The sequence below is a fragment of the Pteropus medius genome, unplaced genomic scaffold (genome assembly GCF_902729225.1).
Source record: "Pteropus medius unplaced genomic scaffold, Ma_sr-lr_union100, whole genome shotgun sequence".
NCBI lineage: Eukaryota > Metazoa > Chordata > Mammalia > Chiroptera > Pteropodidae > Pteropus > Pteropus medius.
In genome coordinates, this window is record NW_024346062.1 from 3,022,160 (window position 1) to 3,036,989 (window position 14,830).

A 14,830-nucleotide genomic window follows, 5' to 3' on the forward strand; every position below is an offset into this window, starting at 1 on the left:
ATCTATATCAGTCTCCCTCCCACCCCGCCCCACCCCCCCGCTGCCATAACTTTGACTTGGCTTTTCACCCTTTTCCTCCAGGAACTCCTAACTCGCCAGCCCCTGCCCTCTCATTTCCCTCCAGCCCACTCATGCAGAGTCACAGGAATAGCTTCTCTGAAAGTCTAATCTAATTATATCACTTTCTTTGACAAAAATCTGTCAAAGTGGCTTTTCCTCACCTTCTAGATACAGTTCCAACTACTCAACCCAGCCTACAAAGGCCCTCCTCACATGTCATCCTTGTCATTCACGACCTCCTGAGCTTCTCAGATGGCTGCCGTTTCCTCCATTATGCCGTGCCTTTCACCTCTGTCCTTGTGAAAATGCTCTTCTATCTTGATAGAAAGCTGTAGCTAACTCTGACTCATCCTTTAGAACTCAGTGCAGCCACAACCTCGTTCCAGAAGCCTTCTTTATACTAGGTCAGATGCTGCATGCTGCTTGCATTTCATGCAGACTTTGCATTTCACTGTGTGGTATTTACTTTTTTATGTCTGAAACCCCTGCCCCCGCTCCGCCCCCACATACACACCTTCCCACCTAGCTAGGCTCAGTGCCTTGAGGTCAGGGATGCTGATTTGTCTTTCCGTTCCTAAAATCTAAAAGAATGCCTGGTTTATAGTAGATGCACAATACAGAATTTTTAAAATGAATATGCGAAATGATAATTCTGACGCACTGGCAAGTTTTAAGTACCTAAGGAATCATCAAATAATGCTTATATGCATCAGATTTAGTGTACAGATATAAGATTAGACCCCATATTCCCTTTGTCAGCAATCAATCCTATTTACCCTTTCCCCTTCCATAATCTAAGTGTTAAGCTTCTTAAGCCGCCTCTTTTTCTCTTGACTTTAACTAGTAGAATTACGGTACTTAGCCTCGAAACTATAGGTCCTTTTAACTACTGGTAGAAAAAAAATCAGCCAGATAAAAAGGAGAAAATACTCTATCTTCCCCTGTGCCAATGTGTTTACGGTTTGAGAGTTGATCAGGTTAGAAATTATTTGATTGAGGGCAAATAATTTCTTTCTCTGTAGTAATTGAGGCTTCCCTGAGCAAATATCCCACACAGTTAGGGGGCAAGGGACAAGAGGCATGTGGAGAGGCCCCCAGAAGTGAAACCCATTATCTGCAAAGGCTTCCGTTCCTCTGGAGTTACCTCATTCTATTCCATTTCCTCAGTAATTGTTGGAAATAACTCCATCAAAATTAGTGATTAATGAAGTCGCTTCTTCCCTCAACAAGCTGATTCCAAATAATGTGTCTTTTCATTCTGAGGATGAACAAGTGCTCATTAGTTTGTTATTGTTAGACTTTAGTCTCTTCAGAACGTTGTCTAAATATGGACCACGCCCTCCATGTCCCTCCGCAGCCTACTTTAGTGACATTGCGTAGGTAACTCAGGTGTTTGGCCTTTGGCTCTTAGCCACCTGTCTTGGCTTTCCCATTGTCTCAGATGAGTAACCTGGTGGCTTCCCAGATAATGAATTATGCCGATGTCAGCTCCCGTGCCAATGCAATTGAGAAGTGGGTGGCGGTGGCGGACATTTGCCGATGCCTGCACAACTACAATGGGGTGCTGGAGATCACCTCGGCCTTAAACAGAAGTGCCATCTACAGGCTGAAGAAAACCTGGGCCAAGGTGTCCAAGCAGGTGAGCATCAATGTGCAACCCACCCCGCTGCAGAGAAGAGGAGAGGCTGGGAGACCTGAGCCAAGATAAATATTACTAATTAGGAAATAATTAACTGAAATGAGCAGCTCGGTTGCCAAAGAAAGGTGCCAACGTAAGTGATTACTGTGTTCTTATCACTTAATTGATTCTACTCATGTGCATTTCTAAATAGTTAATTTAGAAGAGAAAATACAACCCAAAACATTGATTATAGCGTATATGAGGACAACCTCAAACAATGTGATTGACAGTCAGGAGTTGTTTTCTGAATTAGAACACAGTGATTCCAAATGAACACAATGATGTCTAGTGAATCCATTCTTTCTCTCTCAAAGTAAGGGCACAAATGCCTTAGGGCCAAACCCTAGAGAAAAATGGCCTCGATATTGACCCCTTTCTTTGTCATTTATGTAGTAGATTTAAAGTTTTGGCATGATACCTTAGACGTGCAGAAATAGAACTTTCTTCATTTTCTTTTAATTGGATTCGGCTTGCTCATGCCTATCATTCGGATAACTTCAAGATTCAAATTAAATCATAATTTTTTCCCTGCTTTTTCTCCTGGCTTTCTCCATGGGTGTCAGTGGATGTTGGGGAGGGCCGGTCCCTCCATACTTGTGGGACAGGGTAGTCTGAGAAGCCTCCACCCAGGCATTCGAAGTGCTTCTCCCAGCCAAGCTGCCTGGGTGGGGTGTTACCAAGAATGGGTCATCATCACCCCATTCTCCCATGTTCGTGGAGGAAAGTCCAGACCAATGTTAACAATTTTATTTCTTGGTAAGTATCAGTTATACCTTTCTCACAAATTGATGAAGATGATCACAAAAGAAAGGATTTGGAGTAGAGGATATTAGGTGGTCAATAGCCAAGCAATTAAATGCGTGCTTTGACAATCTGGAAATTAACACTCAAAAATATTGATCATGAAACTGTCCTGATGGGAGACTTCTCTTTCAAGGGTGTGCCCTTATCTAACACACGCTTTTCAGTTCTTTAAACGTCTGACTTTCTCATGCTTTGCAATTTTTCTTTTCTACACATTTTCCTATCTTTTTGGCTAAATGAGTAAGCATAGTCACTTTCTCTTATCCACGTGTTCTCCTCCTCCTCCTCCTCCTCCTCCTTCTTCCTCTTCCTCTTCCTCCTCCTCCTCCTCCTCCTTCTTTCTTCTTTTTTACATCAAATTTAAACATAATGCCCCATCTCTGTACTTGGAAACTCATATATCACACAGATCATATCACATCACAACAGTCTGGCAAAGGTACCAACGCCTGCCACTGTGGAAGAGAATTGAGCATTTTTTGGTAGCTCATTGTTTTATCAAACCATAGGAGTATTTTCATGACATAACTCAGTCATTTGTTTCTTCCTAGACCAAAGCTCTAATGGATAAGCTTCAGAAGACTGTTTCATCTGAAGGAAGATTTAAAAATCTCAGAGAAACCCTTAAAAAGTATGTCTGTCTTAATTATTAAATTAGCTGTAATTCAGCAATATAGTAAATAATTTATATAGCATATAAATAATGGCCTACCTCCTACTTTACTTTGAAAAGAAACAAATGGGAAACAACTTCCAAAATCTAGGTATTTTTTTATTTTCCTTTTCATTTGGAATACTGTGATTATAGTAGATGTCTTATGGATATACTCATGGTATGCAGAGTTTTCCAAATAGGAAGAAAATATCACCATAGTAAATCAAACCATCTTTTACTATTAAAAATTATTAATCTAAGCACAATGTTATCCTGTGATTTTTAAAATGTGAATATTACAGTACTTATTTATTATTGTTATCTATTTTTTGCCTTTATTTGCTTGATCATTCTCTGTGTGTGTAAGAGAAAGAGAGAATAGAATAGAATAGAATAGAATAGAATAGAATAGAATAGAATAGAATAGAATAGAATAGAATTAGAATAGAATTTGAGTAGAGTAGAGTAGAGTAGAGTAGAGTAGAGTAGAGTAGAGTAGAATAATGTATTCTCCTGCTGCTGGTTTTCTTATGATCTACTACACATACTTGACTTACTCTGGAAAAATGTTAGTCCTGTGATGCCATGAGTGAAAGACAGACTCATCGTGATAACAACAACAGTAGTACAGTTAACTATTCACTGAATACTTATTAAATGACAGACTCTATGCTAAGTACTTGATGTGTTTTATTAAGCCTCACAACTAACTAGAGAGATAAATTTTACTGTCTCCATTTCACACACGAGGAAACTGCAATTGAGAGAACTGGCCCAGCGTCACTTAGTATGTGGTCAAAGCTGGGACTCAAACCCAGTTCTCTCTGGATGAAAGGTCTGCGTTCTTAGCTCTAGACTCTGAGAAGACCCAGTGTACACCACCTGAAAAAATCAAAAAAGTAAAGAAGGTCTCACTTTATTGTGCAGTTGTGATACTAATTACATCAAAAACACTTACATGCTAATTAAAACAGAAAACAAGTTTTACAAGCTCTAATCATATTGATTTTCCCACCCAGTTCTTTAAGGTTGAATGTTTGCACTTTAATGAGGTGAGGGCATAGAGATTTCTATATGATTTGACCCCTCCCTGACCAACAAACCCTGCTAGGAAGTGTTTTGTATACAGCGGCCCCCAACCTTTTTGGCACCAGGAACTAGTGCTCCTCTGAGAATCTAATGCCTAATGATCTGAAGTGGAGCTGAGGCAGTGATGCTAAACTGGGAGCCGCTGCAAATACAGATGAAGGTTCCCTTGCTTATCCGCTGCTCACCTGCTGTGCGGCCTGGTTCCTAACAGGCCATGGACTAGTACCGGTCCATGCATTGTCTCAAACAGATGTAAAGCATGGCTGTAATTTTATATTAAGTTCTATTGTGAGATGTATTTAAAACTCTGCATATTGTAAGTATGCTTCTGAATATGAAATTTAAAAACTTTATTCTGTAAGACCGAAGCAGCATAATTGCTTTCTATTAAACTGGGGAGGGAAGTCGACATTTGCATAAACAAGCATAAAAACAATGCCTCTTGGTCTTGCAGCTGTAACCCCCCAGCCGTTCCTTATCTGGGAATGTACCTGACAGACTTGGCATTTATTGAAGAAGGAACACCGAACTTTACTGAGGAAGGCCTTGTCAATTTCTCCAAAATGAGAATGGTAGGTCATAATTTCATAATCAGCCTGTTTCAATGACAGAGGCGAAGTCATAAAAGTCACCCGTTGCTTTTTAATCTCTTGGTAGACGAGATGGTGGACACTAGGTCTAATGCCTGCTGTTGGCTGATTGAGATTTTCGGTGGAGTGATTTCAGCTGGGCAAATGGTGTGGAGAATAAAGCTCTAGGGATGACCGTCTAAGACTGACCACTGAGAGATGCTGAATGCTTCTTGCTGGACCCCTGGCACCAAGTTAGAAGCAAGGAGACCATGGACAATAATAGCATCCAGAGCTTGACACCCCCGAGCCTGAGGCCACCCAGTACCAGCTATTCCCCTGACTGTGAATTCACTGTCTTCTTGCTGTTAGCATTTTGTATGGCTCACTGAATGACTAGAAAGCCCCGGGCATAAAGAATGATCAGGCAGGGCTTCAGATACCTCACTGAAGGAAGTAATTGACTACGCTGGCATAGCCCCCTGGAAGAATGTGCTGCAATACGGAGAAATACTTTTGCTTTGCTTTTGTTGTTGTCCTTTCTTTGTTAGATATCACACATCGTCAGAGAGATACGCCAGTTCCAGCAGACTTCTTATCGAATAGACCATCAACCAAAGGTAATATTGTGTGGTCATAAGGAAATTTAAGAAAGAAGAAATTAATGCATTAAAAACGGTAGTAGAGTTGACTGATTATACCAAAAGCTGACTCACAGGAAAGACCAATAAAATAGACAAATCTTTGGCAACTCTGATTGAGGAAAAAAAAAGGCAAAAACATTCATTCATCATCAAGTTCTCTTAATTTTACATCCTACATTCCTCTTGCATCTGTCTATACCACCACCACTCTTGGTCTAAGCTACTTATATCTATTACCTGGTCTACTTGCATTCACTCTAGAATACAAAATATATTTTACAAATTATAGCCAGATGGAATTCTTTGAAGCACAAAGGAGGATATGTCTGCAACTTGCATAAAACATTTTATTGGTTTTCCATTGCTCTTAGAACAAAGAAAGAAAAAAATCTTGTCATGTCCAAGAAGTCTTGCATTCTGTGGCCTCTACTCATCTTTCGAGATTTATCTCGCATCACATGCCCCCTTCCCCCTCCTCTGTCCATCCTGGCCACAAGTAGTTTTCCTTCTTTTCCTTCCTTCCTTCTTCCTTCCTTCCTTCCTTCCTTCCTTCCTTCCTTCCTTCCTTCCTCCTCCTCCTCCTCCTTTCCTCCTCCTCTCCTCCTCCTTCCTTCCTTCTTCCTTTTTCCTTCCTTCCTTCCTTCCTTCCTTCCTTCCTTCCTTCCTTCCTTCCTTCTTCTCATTTTTAAATACATGTTATTAGAGTTGTTTTAGCTTTACAGAAAACTTGAGAAAGTAATACAGAAGAGTCCCATATAACTTACAGCCAGTTTTCCCTATTTCATGGAACTTGACAGCTTATCCTAAAACTCATAAGGAAGCTTAGGTAGGCAAAAAACAGACAAGGACATTTTAAAAATAAGAAGAGTAAGGGAGGGCTTTCCCTACCAGATACAGACATATATCCTAAACTATAGTGAATAAAACAGGACCGTTCAGGCGTAGGAATATGAGTTAAATGAGGCAGAATAAAGTCCAGATGCAGATTTTACCTATTTGAAAATCTAATATGGGATAAAGGAGGAATTTTTTAAAAGTGCCAGAAAGAAATTGATTATTCAGTAAATAGAAAAGGGATTTTGGCTCTCCATCTTATATCATTCACAAAAATAAATTCCAGACGAGTTCATTACCTAAATATAAAGAAAGTTAATTTAAATAAAATATTGGACAAAATAGTCATGATCTTTAGATTTAAAAGATCTTCTTAAACATAGAATGCAAAGCTGCAAAAGACAAGTCTGATAAGTCAAAACTTCTGCATGACAAATGGCAATTGTTTAAAAAGTAAAAATATAAGCAGTAGACTAGGAGACAATATTTGTAGCATATGAAACAAAGAGATGGAATAAGAGTATTCCTATAAATCTATAAGAAAGTATAAACAACTCGATAGAAAAATTGGCAAAGCTATGAACAGGTAACTCACAGCAGAAGAAACAAAAATGGCCAATATATATTTTTAAAATGTTCAATTTCACTAGTAAGAAGAAAAAGTGCAAATTTAATGAGGCATTATTTTTACCTATCAGACAAGATTTTTAAATATCGGTAATATCAAAAATTAGTTGTATATGAAATAACAAGTGCACTCATATACTATAGGTCCGACAGTCTTGAAGGTCATTTTATATCTTTTAAAATTAAAAATTGATATACCCAGTAACCAGAACTCTTAACACATTGCTGGTGAGCATTACATGGTACAACTGCTTTGGAAAACTGTGTCATTTGTATATTTCTGAAAAGGTTAAATGTGCATCTACTTAATGACCCAGCAATACGTAAGGGGGAGTGAAAACATACCCAATAAAAGTGTAGTATAAAATGTTCACAGCATTTCTTAATGGTAGCCAGAAGTTGGAAACAATCAGGTGTCTATAAATAGGTCAATGGGTAAACAAATGTGGCGTGCCCATACAACAGAATGCCATTTAGGAATGAAAGAGGACAGACTACTGATACACGCCACAAATAGAGGAATCTCAAAACATCATGCTGAGTGAAAGAAGCGAGACACAGAGGGGAACACACTGTGTGATTCCATTTGCATGAAGTTCTAGAGCAGACAAAACTGATACGTGGTGCTAGGAATCAGAGCAGCAGCTGCTTCCGGGGGCAGCCTGACTGGGAAGCTGCGTGCAGGAACCTTTGGGGCGATGGAACTGTTCTGTGTCATGATGGGTGTGGAAGTCACATAGTGTAGCCATTTGTCAAAGCTGATCGAACTATTAATTTTACTTATGTAAGTTATATCTCAATAGAAACAAAGTACCACTTTCATGGAAATACCTCATGCTCCAACATCGTCATTTCAGCGTCATTTCCTTTCATTTCATTTCTGGTCTCTGCCTGAGAGGAACATTCACATGTGTGCACCACGAAGCATGCTGACGAGGACTTCACTGTAACTTTGTGTAATAGTGAAATAATGACAGCAACAGAACATTTATCAACATGAGATTATTAAACTCTCATATATCACACTATTAATACTATACAGCAGGTAGAGCTCTATATACTGGCATGGGAGCTCTCCACAACTTATAGTTTAGTTAAGAAATGAAAGCAAGATAAAATGTACAGTATGATACCACTTATGATTACAAGAGGGAAATAGATTTCTTTAAGTACATGTAATATCTAGAAAGACGGCAAAACATTTGGAAGAATACAAACCAAGTGATAACACTGTGCCTCTCGAGGAAAGTACCCGGAGATTTGGGAGAGGACTAGGTGTTTGATTTTATTTTTACACTGAGAATATATACATAAACATTTTTAGTTATATAAAATTTTTAAATATTTAAGAGAAAATGTTGAACTGTGTCAGATTCCATTCAGAAACCGAAAGCTAGGACTTCTCTTTTTCTCCAGGTCACTCAGTACTTGCTTGACAAAGCCCTCATCATAGATGAAGATACACTGTATGAGCTGTCGCTAAAAATTGAACCTCGGCTCCCTGCTTGAAGATTTGGCCTTGCCCCTGAGTCTGTGGAATTTTCATGGAAAGCAGGATGGACAGAACTGTGCATGCCATGCCTCCCACGGTGCAGTGAGGATAGTGGGGATGGAGACAAAGCCAGGTCTCCTTTGTCCATGGAAAAAGATGGAACAAATTGGAATTCTGTCTCCAGCCAGGGAAACCCAGATGTTTGAGGGTCAAAGACAGGTGCTTCGGACGTGGGTGGGAAGGTGAAAAGAATGGTATTTGGCAAAGCTGATGATGGCACATTTTGCATAAGAGAATGTAAGATGGGAGATGTGGTAGCCATTTTAATGAAGCAGGTAAGGTCAGTTTCAGACTCCACCCCATGTTCTGCACTTGGGGACGAGGATTCATGAAAAAGGCCTGTGGTGTTTCCTTGGAACTTTATTGGCCTGAGTATACCTAGCAGTCTTCTCCTAGGATTTAACTGCTTCCGTTACATTTCTTTTGTTACAAACTTCCAGCAAAGCCGAGGCTTCCTTCTTAGGGATGTGCCGACACATAAGCAATTTCAGTCTACAGCATGTGCATGGTTTTCGGTGCATGGAGAAGTAATGGCATGTTCTGAAACTGCTTTTTCAGTCTTTAGGCAACAGGATAAAAAAGACATGATGAAAGTCAAGTGGATTTGTACATGACATTTCTTTAATTAAAAACTCAGTAGGCTGTGCCCCAAAGGATTCCAGCCAGTGGCTGTATGAGGTGGGGTGCGGGCTTCTTCCTGAAGCCAATGCCCTCAGAGAGGTGGGTACTGAGTTTGCAAAAAGGTGCCCGTGCACCTCACAGACAAAACTGTGGAATAAGACCGAAGGCCACAAAGTGCTGTGGGGAAGAGTGGGTTTCAATAAGTGAAAAGATATAGTATTTATAAATCATCTCTACACCTTGCTGTGTTTATTTTTATTTTTTATTTTACCCCTCAAAGTAATGTGGGAATCTATTCTGATTCACACAAACCATTTTTAGGCTCACTATGACCATTGCTTGTATTTTTTAAAAAAGTTGTTTAGTGTGATTTTCTTTATGAAACCCACACTTTTGTGTCCTGTTGGTAGGCAGTTCTTCCCCAACCATCTTTGTTTTTAAATTTTGAGATATTTCTGTGTGAATATATTGTACATATATGAGAAGTGGGTCCAACAACTCAACAGCTCTTATATCAGAAAATCAAATGCAAGGGTTAGTCCCGCTACCTTTCACGGGGGAAGTGACCTTGCTTTTTTCACGATTATCGGTTGTTGAAGAAATGGAGCTCTCTTGTCTTTACCTCCCTCTTCTCTTCTCAGGGAGAGCTCTACTTTAAGAGAAGGAAGAGAAAACATACAGAGTTATTGTTGCCTGAGCCTATTGCACCTGACATTTTCACTTAGAGGCATGAATATATTGATGCTGACCGTGAAAAAAATTGATCCGTCTGGCTGTTTCCCCTCTTTCTTTGCACTTTAATTATGTTGTTAGAGCTAACAGCTGAGTAATAAACTCAACTTGCGGGCTCATAAGACCGAGTAGAAGCACCAGCTTTGTAACATAACATAGAGATGGAGAATGTACATTTTTTTCTGCACGGTGAAGGCCATCTCTGTATATAACTATATAGTGAAATATCAAGTAAGTAAAAGAAAATATTTGTAATATTTGAGGCATTCCAAAAATATTTTCAATAGTTCATATTAGCCAACTTTTATACACAAAGCCGCTTGTTTGTTCTCTTTAGTTTCAAATAAGAGGCTGATGCATCTTGATGCATGATAAGAAGCATGGGTTTTTTGAGGTTCTAACAATGCATAACTTGCAATTTATTTCTGTGTTCAGAAACTGAGGGCTTGAACTAATACATGTCAGTTGCACCAAGCACCTCAACGTCTTGCAGAAGAAAAGGAAAGTAAAGATTAACTTTCTTGGCTCAAAAACAGCCTTGGAAGATGAATTAAAAGCAAGACAAATCGGTAAAAGGACCATACACATAGTACTTCCAGGCAAAACAACACGTGGAAAGGTCAACACATTGGATTCTGCCTGGGAATCCCCAAAGTCTTACAGAGGGGAGGGGATGGTTCTATGTGCGCTTTACTTGGAAGTTCGGAACCTTATTTCTCTGACCCAAATGTTCTAGAGCCATTTCTATTAAAGAAAAATAGGAGATAGACTAATTTCCAACAGCTCCTTCCCTTTCGGAATGCAGGTTTTCCTCAAGCAATGACAAAGCTTTCACATGAATTTCCTGCAGAATGATAGAAGCGCCCCCCAGTGGTCAGCGTTGGGCACTGTCAATGGCTATGAGAGCCTTTAACGTTTTATTGAGCTTTACAAGACCCTCCTGCTTCCTAGAGTCTGAAACCTTGCTGGAACTGTAAGAGAGAGAGCTCCACCCCCAAGGGAGTTCCTTTTGATGAATTGCACCATTTCTGGGCCAGCAGGGATAGGAATGCACATTTTAAAAACCTAAATTTGGTCACGTTTAAAATCCCCAAGAGCAATTGTGATGTCCCTTCCTCTTGTTAAAGCACCCATCCTCTTCTGCTTTGCAAGCTTGTGTGTATTGTTGGAGCGTGCACTCCCCTGCTGTGTCTGCCTATATTCCATTATATGAGACCTAATTCTAAGAGTAGATAAGAGGTCAGCCTCTAACAGCCAAGTAGCAAACACTTAATTATTGCGAAATTAACCTAGAAAATCAGAAGTAAAATCCAATTTCATGCTTGCAGATGAATACCTACATTTTGTACTGTCGTTGAAATTATCTTGGGGCTTTTAGGGGATGCCACTGGTTATGAACTAAGACATCTAGTTTTGCTACTAGGGACAACTCTCTTACTTAGGCCAGTATCTTATGTGACAGATACAGAAGAAGAATATTGTCACTTTTCCTTAGTGTTTCTCTGAAGGAATTTAAGGAGGGAATTTTAAACTGTTGCGATATTGTCAAGTGGCTCTCACACAAAGTCTCCACTACTGTTTGCTAAATTTCAGTACATCTTAAGGTATTACTTAAAAACAAATGAAACTCATAGAGATTGAATAACTTGAAAGAGAGAACTCCATTACGTTCCAATTTGGAGTGTGTGTGACGCTAGACCAGCACGTCTTCTTCTCTCACAGTATTATACAAGACCTTGGGTCAGCAGTGATTGGGCCACTTTTAAATTGTTAACTAAAAAGAGTAATGCAATAAGAAGGGTTATTCTCAATAAAATTAACTTTTATTTTAAAACAAAGGATTTTATTTAGCTTGTCTTTTGAAAGTTTGATTTCATTCTTCCTGAAAAATCTTTCCCTTTGCTTTAAAATATAAGATTTTTTCAAAAAATTTCAACCTATAAAGTTTGTCATTTTTACTACTATTGATATGGGATGAAATGATCACTATTATTTATGGCTAAAGAATAGAGGCAGGCCACAGCCAGAAGGAATAAATGAATAAGATTCATTCGTGTTTCAGTAAGACAAGAGATTGTAAGTTTAAATAATGACGTGATTATAGATGCCACTCTCTGAATCCTGATAATAAGACTTGAGTCAATGAAATCTAATCAGAGTGTCATTTCTTCATTTTTATTAGCGACTTAAAATTAAGGCAAGACAGAGCTAAACAGAAAACAGTGGAAAACAACCATTTTGTTGTAGGTATAAACACATGAATGATTCAGAAAATTCTTCATCTTGTCTGCCACACAGCATGACATCAACATGAGGGTTGATTGTGCTTGATCTCATCTACTCAAGAAAAATAATAGTTCTGCTTAATGATATTGAACCACTATATTTTAACAACCCTTTTCATTTTCCCCTAGAAAAGCAGTTATGAAGGAGCACCGGCGTAGGCTTCCTAGCCCTGAGTTCTAGGCCCAGACCAACAAGCTGGGAAACCTTAGGCCAGTGCTGAAACCTCTCTGAGCCTCAGTTTCCTCACCTGTAAAATGAAGTTAATAGTAATTTCTGTGCTGCCTACCTCACTCTGCTATCATGAGGACAAAATGGGTTAGACTGTAAAGTCCAAATGTGAGGTAACATAATTACCATCCTCGTCTCTCTTTTGCAGAGGATTTAAATGTATTTCTTTGTTATTTCAGGAGGTGTGTGTGTGTGTGTGTGTAATGGACAAGCCTATGTGTTACTTGGAGAAATCTACTGTTTATGTCCAGTCACTTTGCAAATCTGACAGAGGGGTTTGTGCTGTTTGCAGGGTGAGGTGTGGGCTATGCCTATATGCAAATTAAACTTCACCTTTCTTGACTTCTCAAACATCTCAGTCTCTTCATTGAATTCTTTCCATATTTTCCTGCAGCGTCTTCTTCAAAGCAATGAGTTCCTTCAGACATTTTTTTACTTCTATAGTTCAGGGAGAAAAAAAAGTTTAGATGTCCATGTTCCAAGCACTCAAATCTCAGAGAATTTGAGGAACCTCAAAAGAGATATTAAGGGCCATCTAGTCCTCTTGTCCTTCTAGTGCTTAAGTCTTTCCTGTGACATCCTCAGCCCCTGTTTGACTCCCTCCAGGCACACAGAACTCACTGTTTCTTGAACAGCCTTGTTCATCTAATGACAACTCAACGCTTGGGAAGAGGCTGTGGAGAGAAGCAAAGCTGCTGAGGTGGAGGCCCGACCTGCACCAGCTCTGATCGTGGACGGGCTCTCGAGCCTTCCAAGGCAAAGTTCTTCATCTCTAACGACTCATATCTGCCCCTAGAATTCCTGCAGTTTTTACATGAAATAATACATATGAATATACTTTAAGTTCTGTCAAGTAGATGAAGTTGCCCTAACATTTAAAACTGAAGAGATTGTGAGGCAGCTGTTGAGCGTACAAGATCAAGAAGAAAGGAAGAATGTGGCTCCTTCATATCCCACTGACTTTTTTTTCCAGTTCTGAAATGAGCGATCAGGCTGATGGGGATTCAGGAAGCCTGGTTCCTTTCACCTTATTCCTTGGCTACCCCATAAGACTTGCCCTCTCTTGTCAGTCAAGTCCAGGTCAAGCTACATCCATCCAGGCGCCAGCTGGATTCAGAGACAGAGAAGAGAACAAGCCCAGAACGGATTTCCTTTAAAGCAAATGATATGGCAGTTGTGTGCCTCATGTCTGTTCCTGTCCCTATGGCAAGTGTCAGCCACATGGCCACACTGGCTGCTAGGGATGGCTAGAGCCCCCAAACTCTGAAGGGAGTTGTCAACAATGAGAGAGAAATAAATGGCATATGACAGGGATCGTGTTTGAAGGATTTTTGGAAATCTAGAATTTCTACTGTGAGTTATGTGTAGCAGCTGCCCCACCATTAACCACCTTTATGATATGCTTGGAGGTGACCAAGCCCCCAAAGGGTAGCACCCCCTTTTCTCGACCAAGTTCCCAACTTTTCTTCTTCTGACCTTACTCACTTATATAAAATCACACTGTAAGATGAAGTGCTGAGGTGTATGGATGGGCACCCTAAATGAGCCCAGTCTACTCAGCAGCTTGTCAGCTCCACAGACCTCCAGTTCACAGCTTGTTCTGCCAGGGGCGGCCCCCAGGGGCCAGAGGGACCCGGTCCATTACAACAGAACATGCAGACTGGAAACTGACTTTTTAGGGGATTATGCGATTAGTTTGGTTGGTCCTAATTTGCAATTGTTTTAATGAAATAGAAGAGCCTAGAAAATATCTCAGTTTGTCATAGGTAGAAAAAGTAAGCATCAGTTTGTAAAATTTTTGATTCAATGTAAGCTAGGTCATTAAGATAACATATATATTCACCGAGGTTATGACCAATACACAGCAAAGCGCTTAAAACTTAAGTGTACAGCTTAAGGAATTTTCACACCTGTGTACGCCCATACAATACTCCCAAATCAGGAAACTTTCCACCCCCAGAAGGTCCCTTCATATGCTCTCCCAGTCAGTTCCCCACTGCAAAGGGAAAAAATACATTTTTACTATGGGTTATATTTAAAAGAATTGGAAACTCTCAAAGAGAATCACTCTAGGTGGAAGGTTATTCTTGGGCTCTGCCTCCTGCTCCATCATCCCCTCTGATCATGGGTTGGGCCCTGAGAAGGAAGAGAAAGGAACCAGCTAGTGGTGTGCACATGGCTGCAAAAGCTGAGTACGTGACAGTCACCAGGGGCCTAGGCAGCTTCCTCTGCAGGGGCAGGGCCGCTGTCCAAAGTCCTGGTGGGTCATTGCTATTTACAGTCAACCTTTCCGGTGTGTGGTGAATGTCCCAAGGAGGGCTATTTTTAAGCAGGAATATATATGGCCTGCTGGATTTTCTGGGGAGCATATTAAGCTGGTGTGGACAGAAAGTGAGATTGTCTAGCAATCTGCTTCAGAAGAGAAACGAGATTGTTGTTGTTCCCGGA

The 14,830-nt window shown here is 40.1% G+C and overlaps 1 protein-coding gene across 2 annotated transcripts in view; it reads left to right on the forward strand.

Moving 5' to 3' along the window:
- Nucleotides 1-12,578, forward strand: part of RASGRF2 (Ras protein specific guanine nucleotide releasing factor 2) — a 195,103-nt gene extending 182,525 nt beyond the window's left edge. For both annotated transcript variants that reach the window (XM_039874956.1, XM_039874957.1), the window contains exons 23-27: nt 1,502-1,699; nt 3,097-3,176; nt 4,744-4,861; nt 5,410-5,478; nt 8,380-12,578. In XM_039874956.1, coding sequence (XP_039730890.1) covers nt 1,502-1,699; nt 3,097-3,176; nt 4,744-4,861; nt 5,410-5,478; nt 8,380-8,472 — 558 coding nt within the window. In that variant the 3' untranslated portion in view covers nt 8,473-12,578. The remainder of the gene's footprint in view (nt 1-1,501; nt 1,700-3,096; nt 3,177-4,743; nt 4,862-5,409; nt 5,479-8,379) is intronic.
- Nucleotides 12,579-14,830: the final 2,252 nt, after the last annotated feature.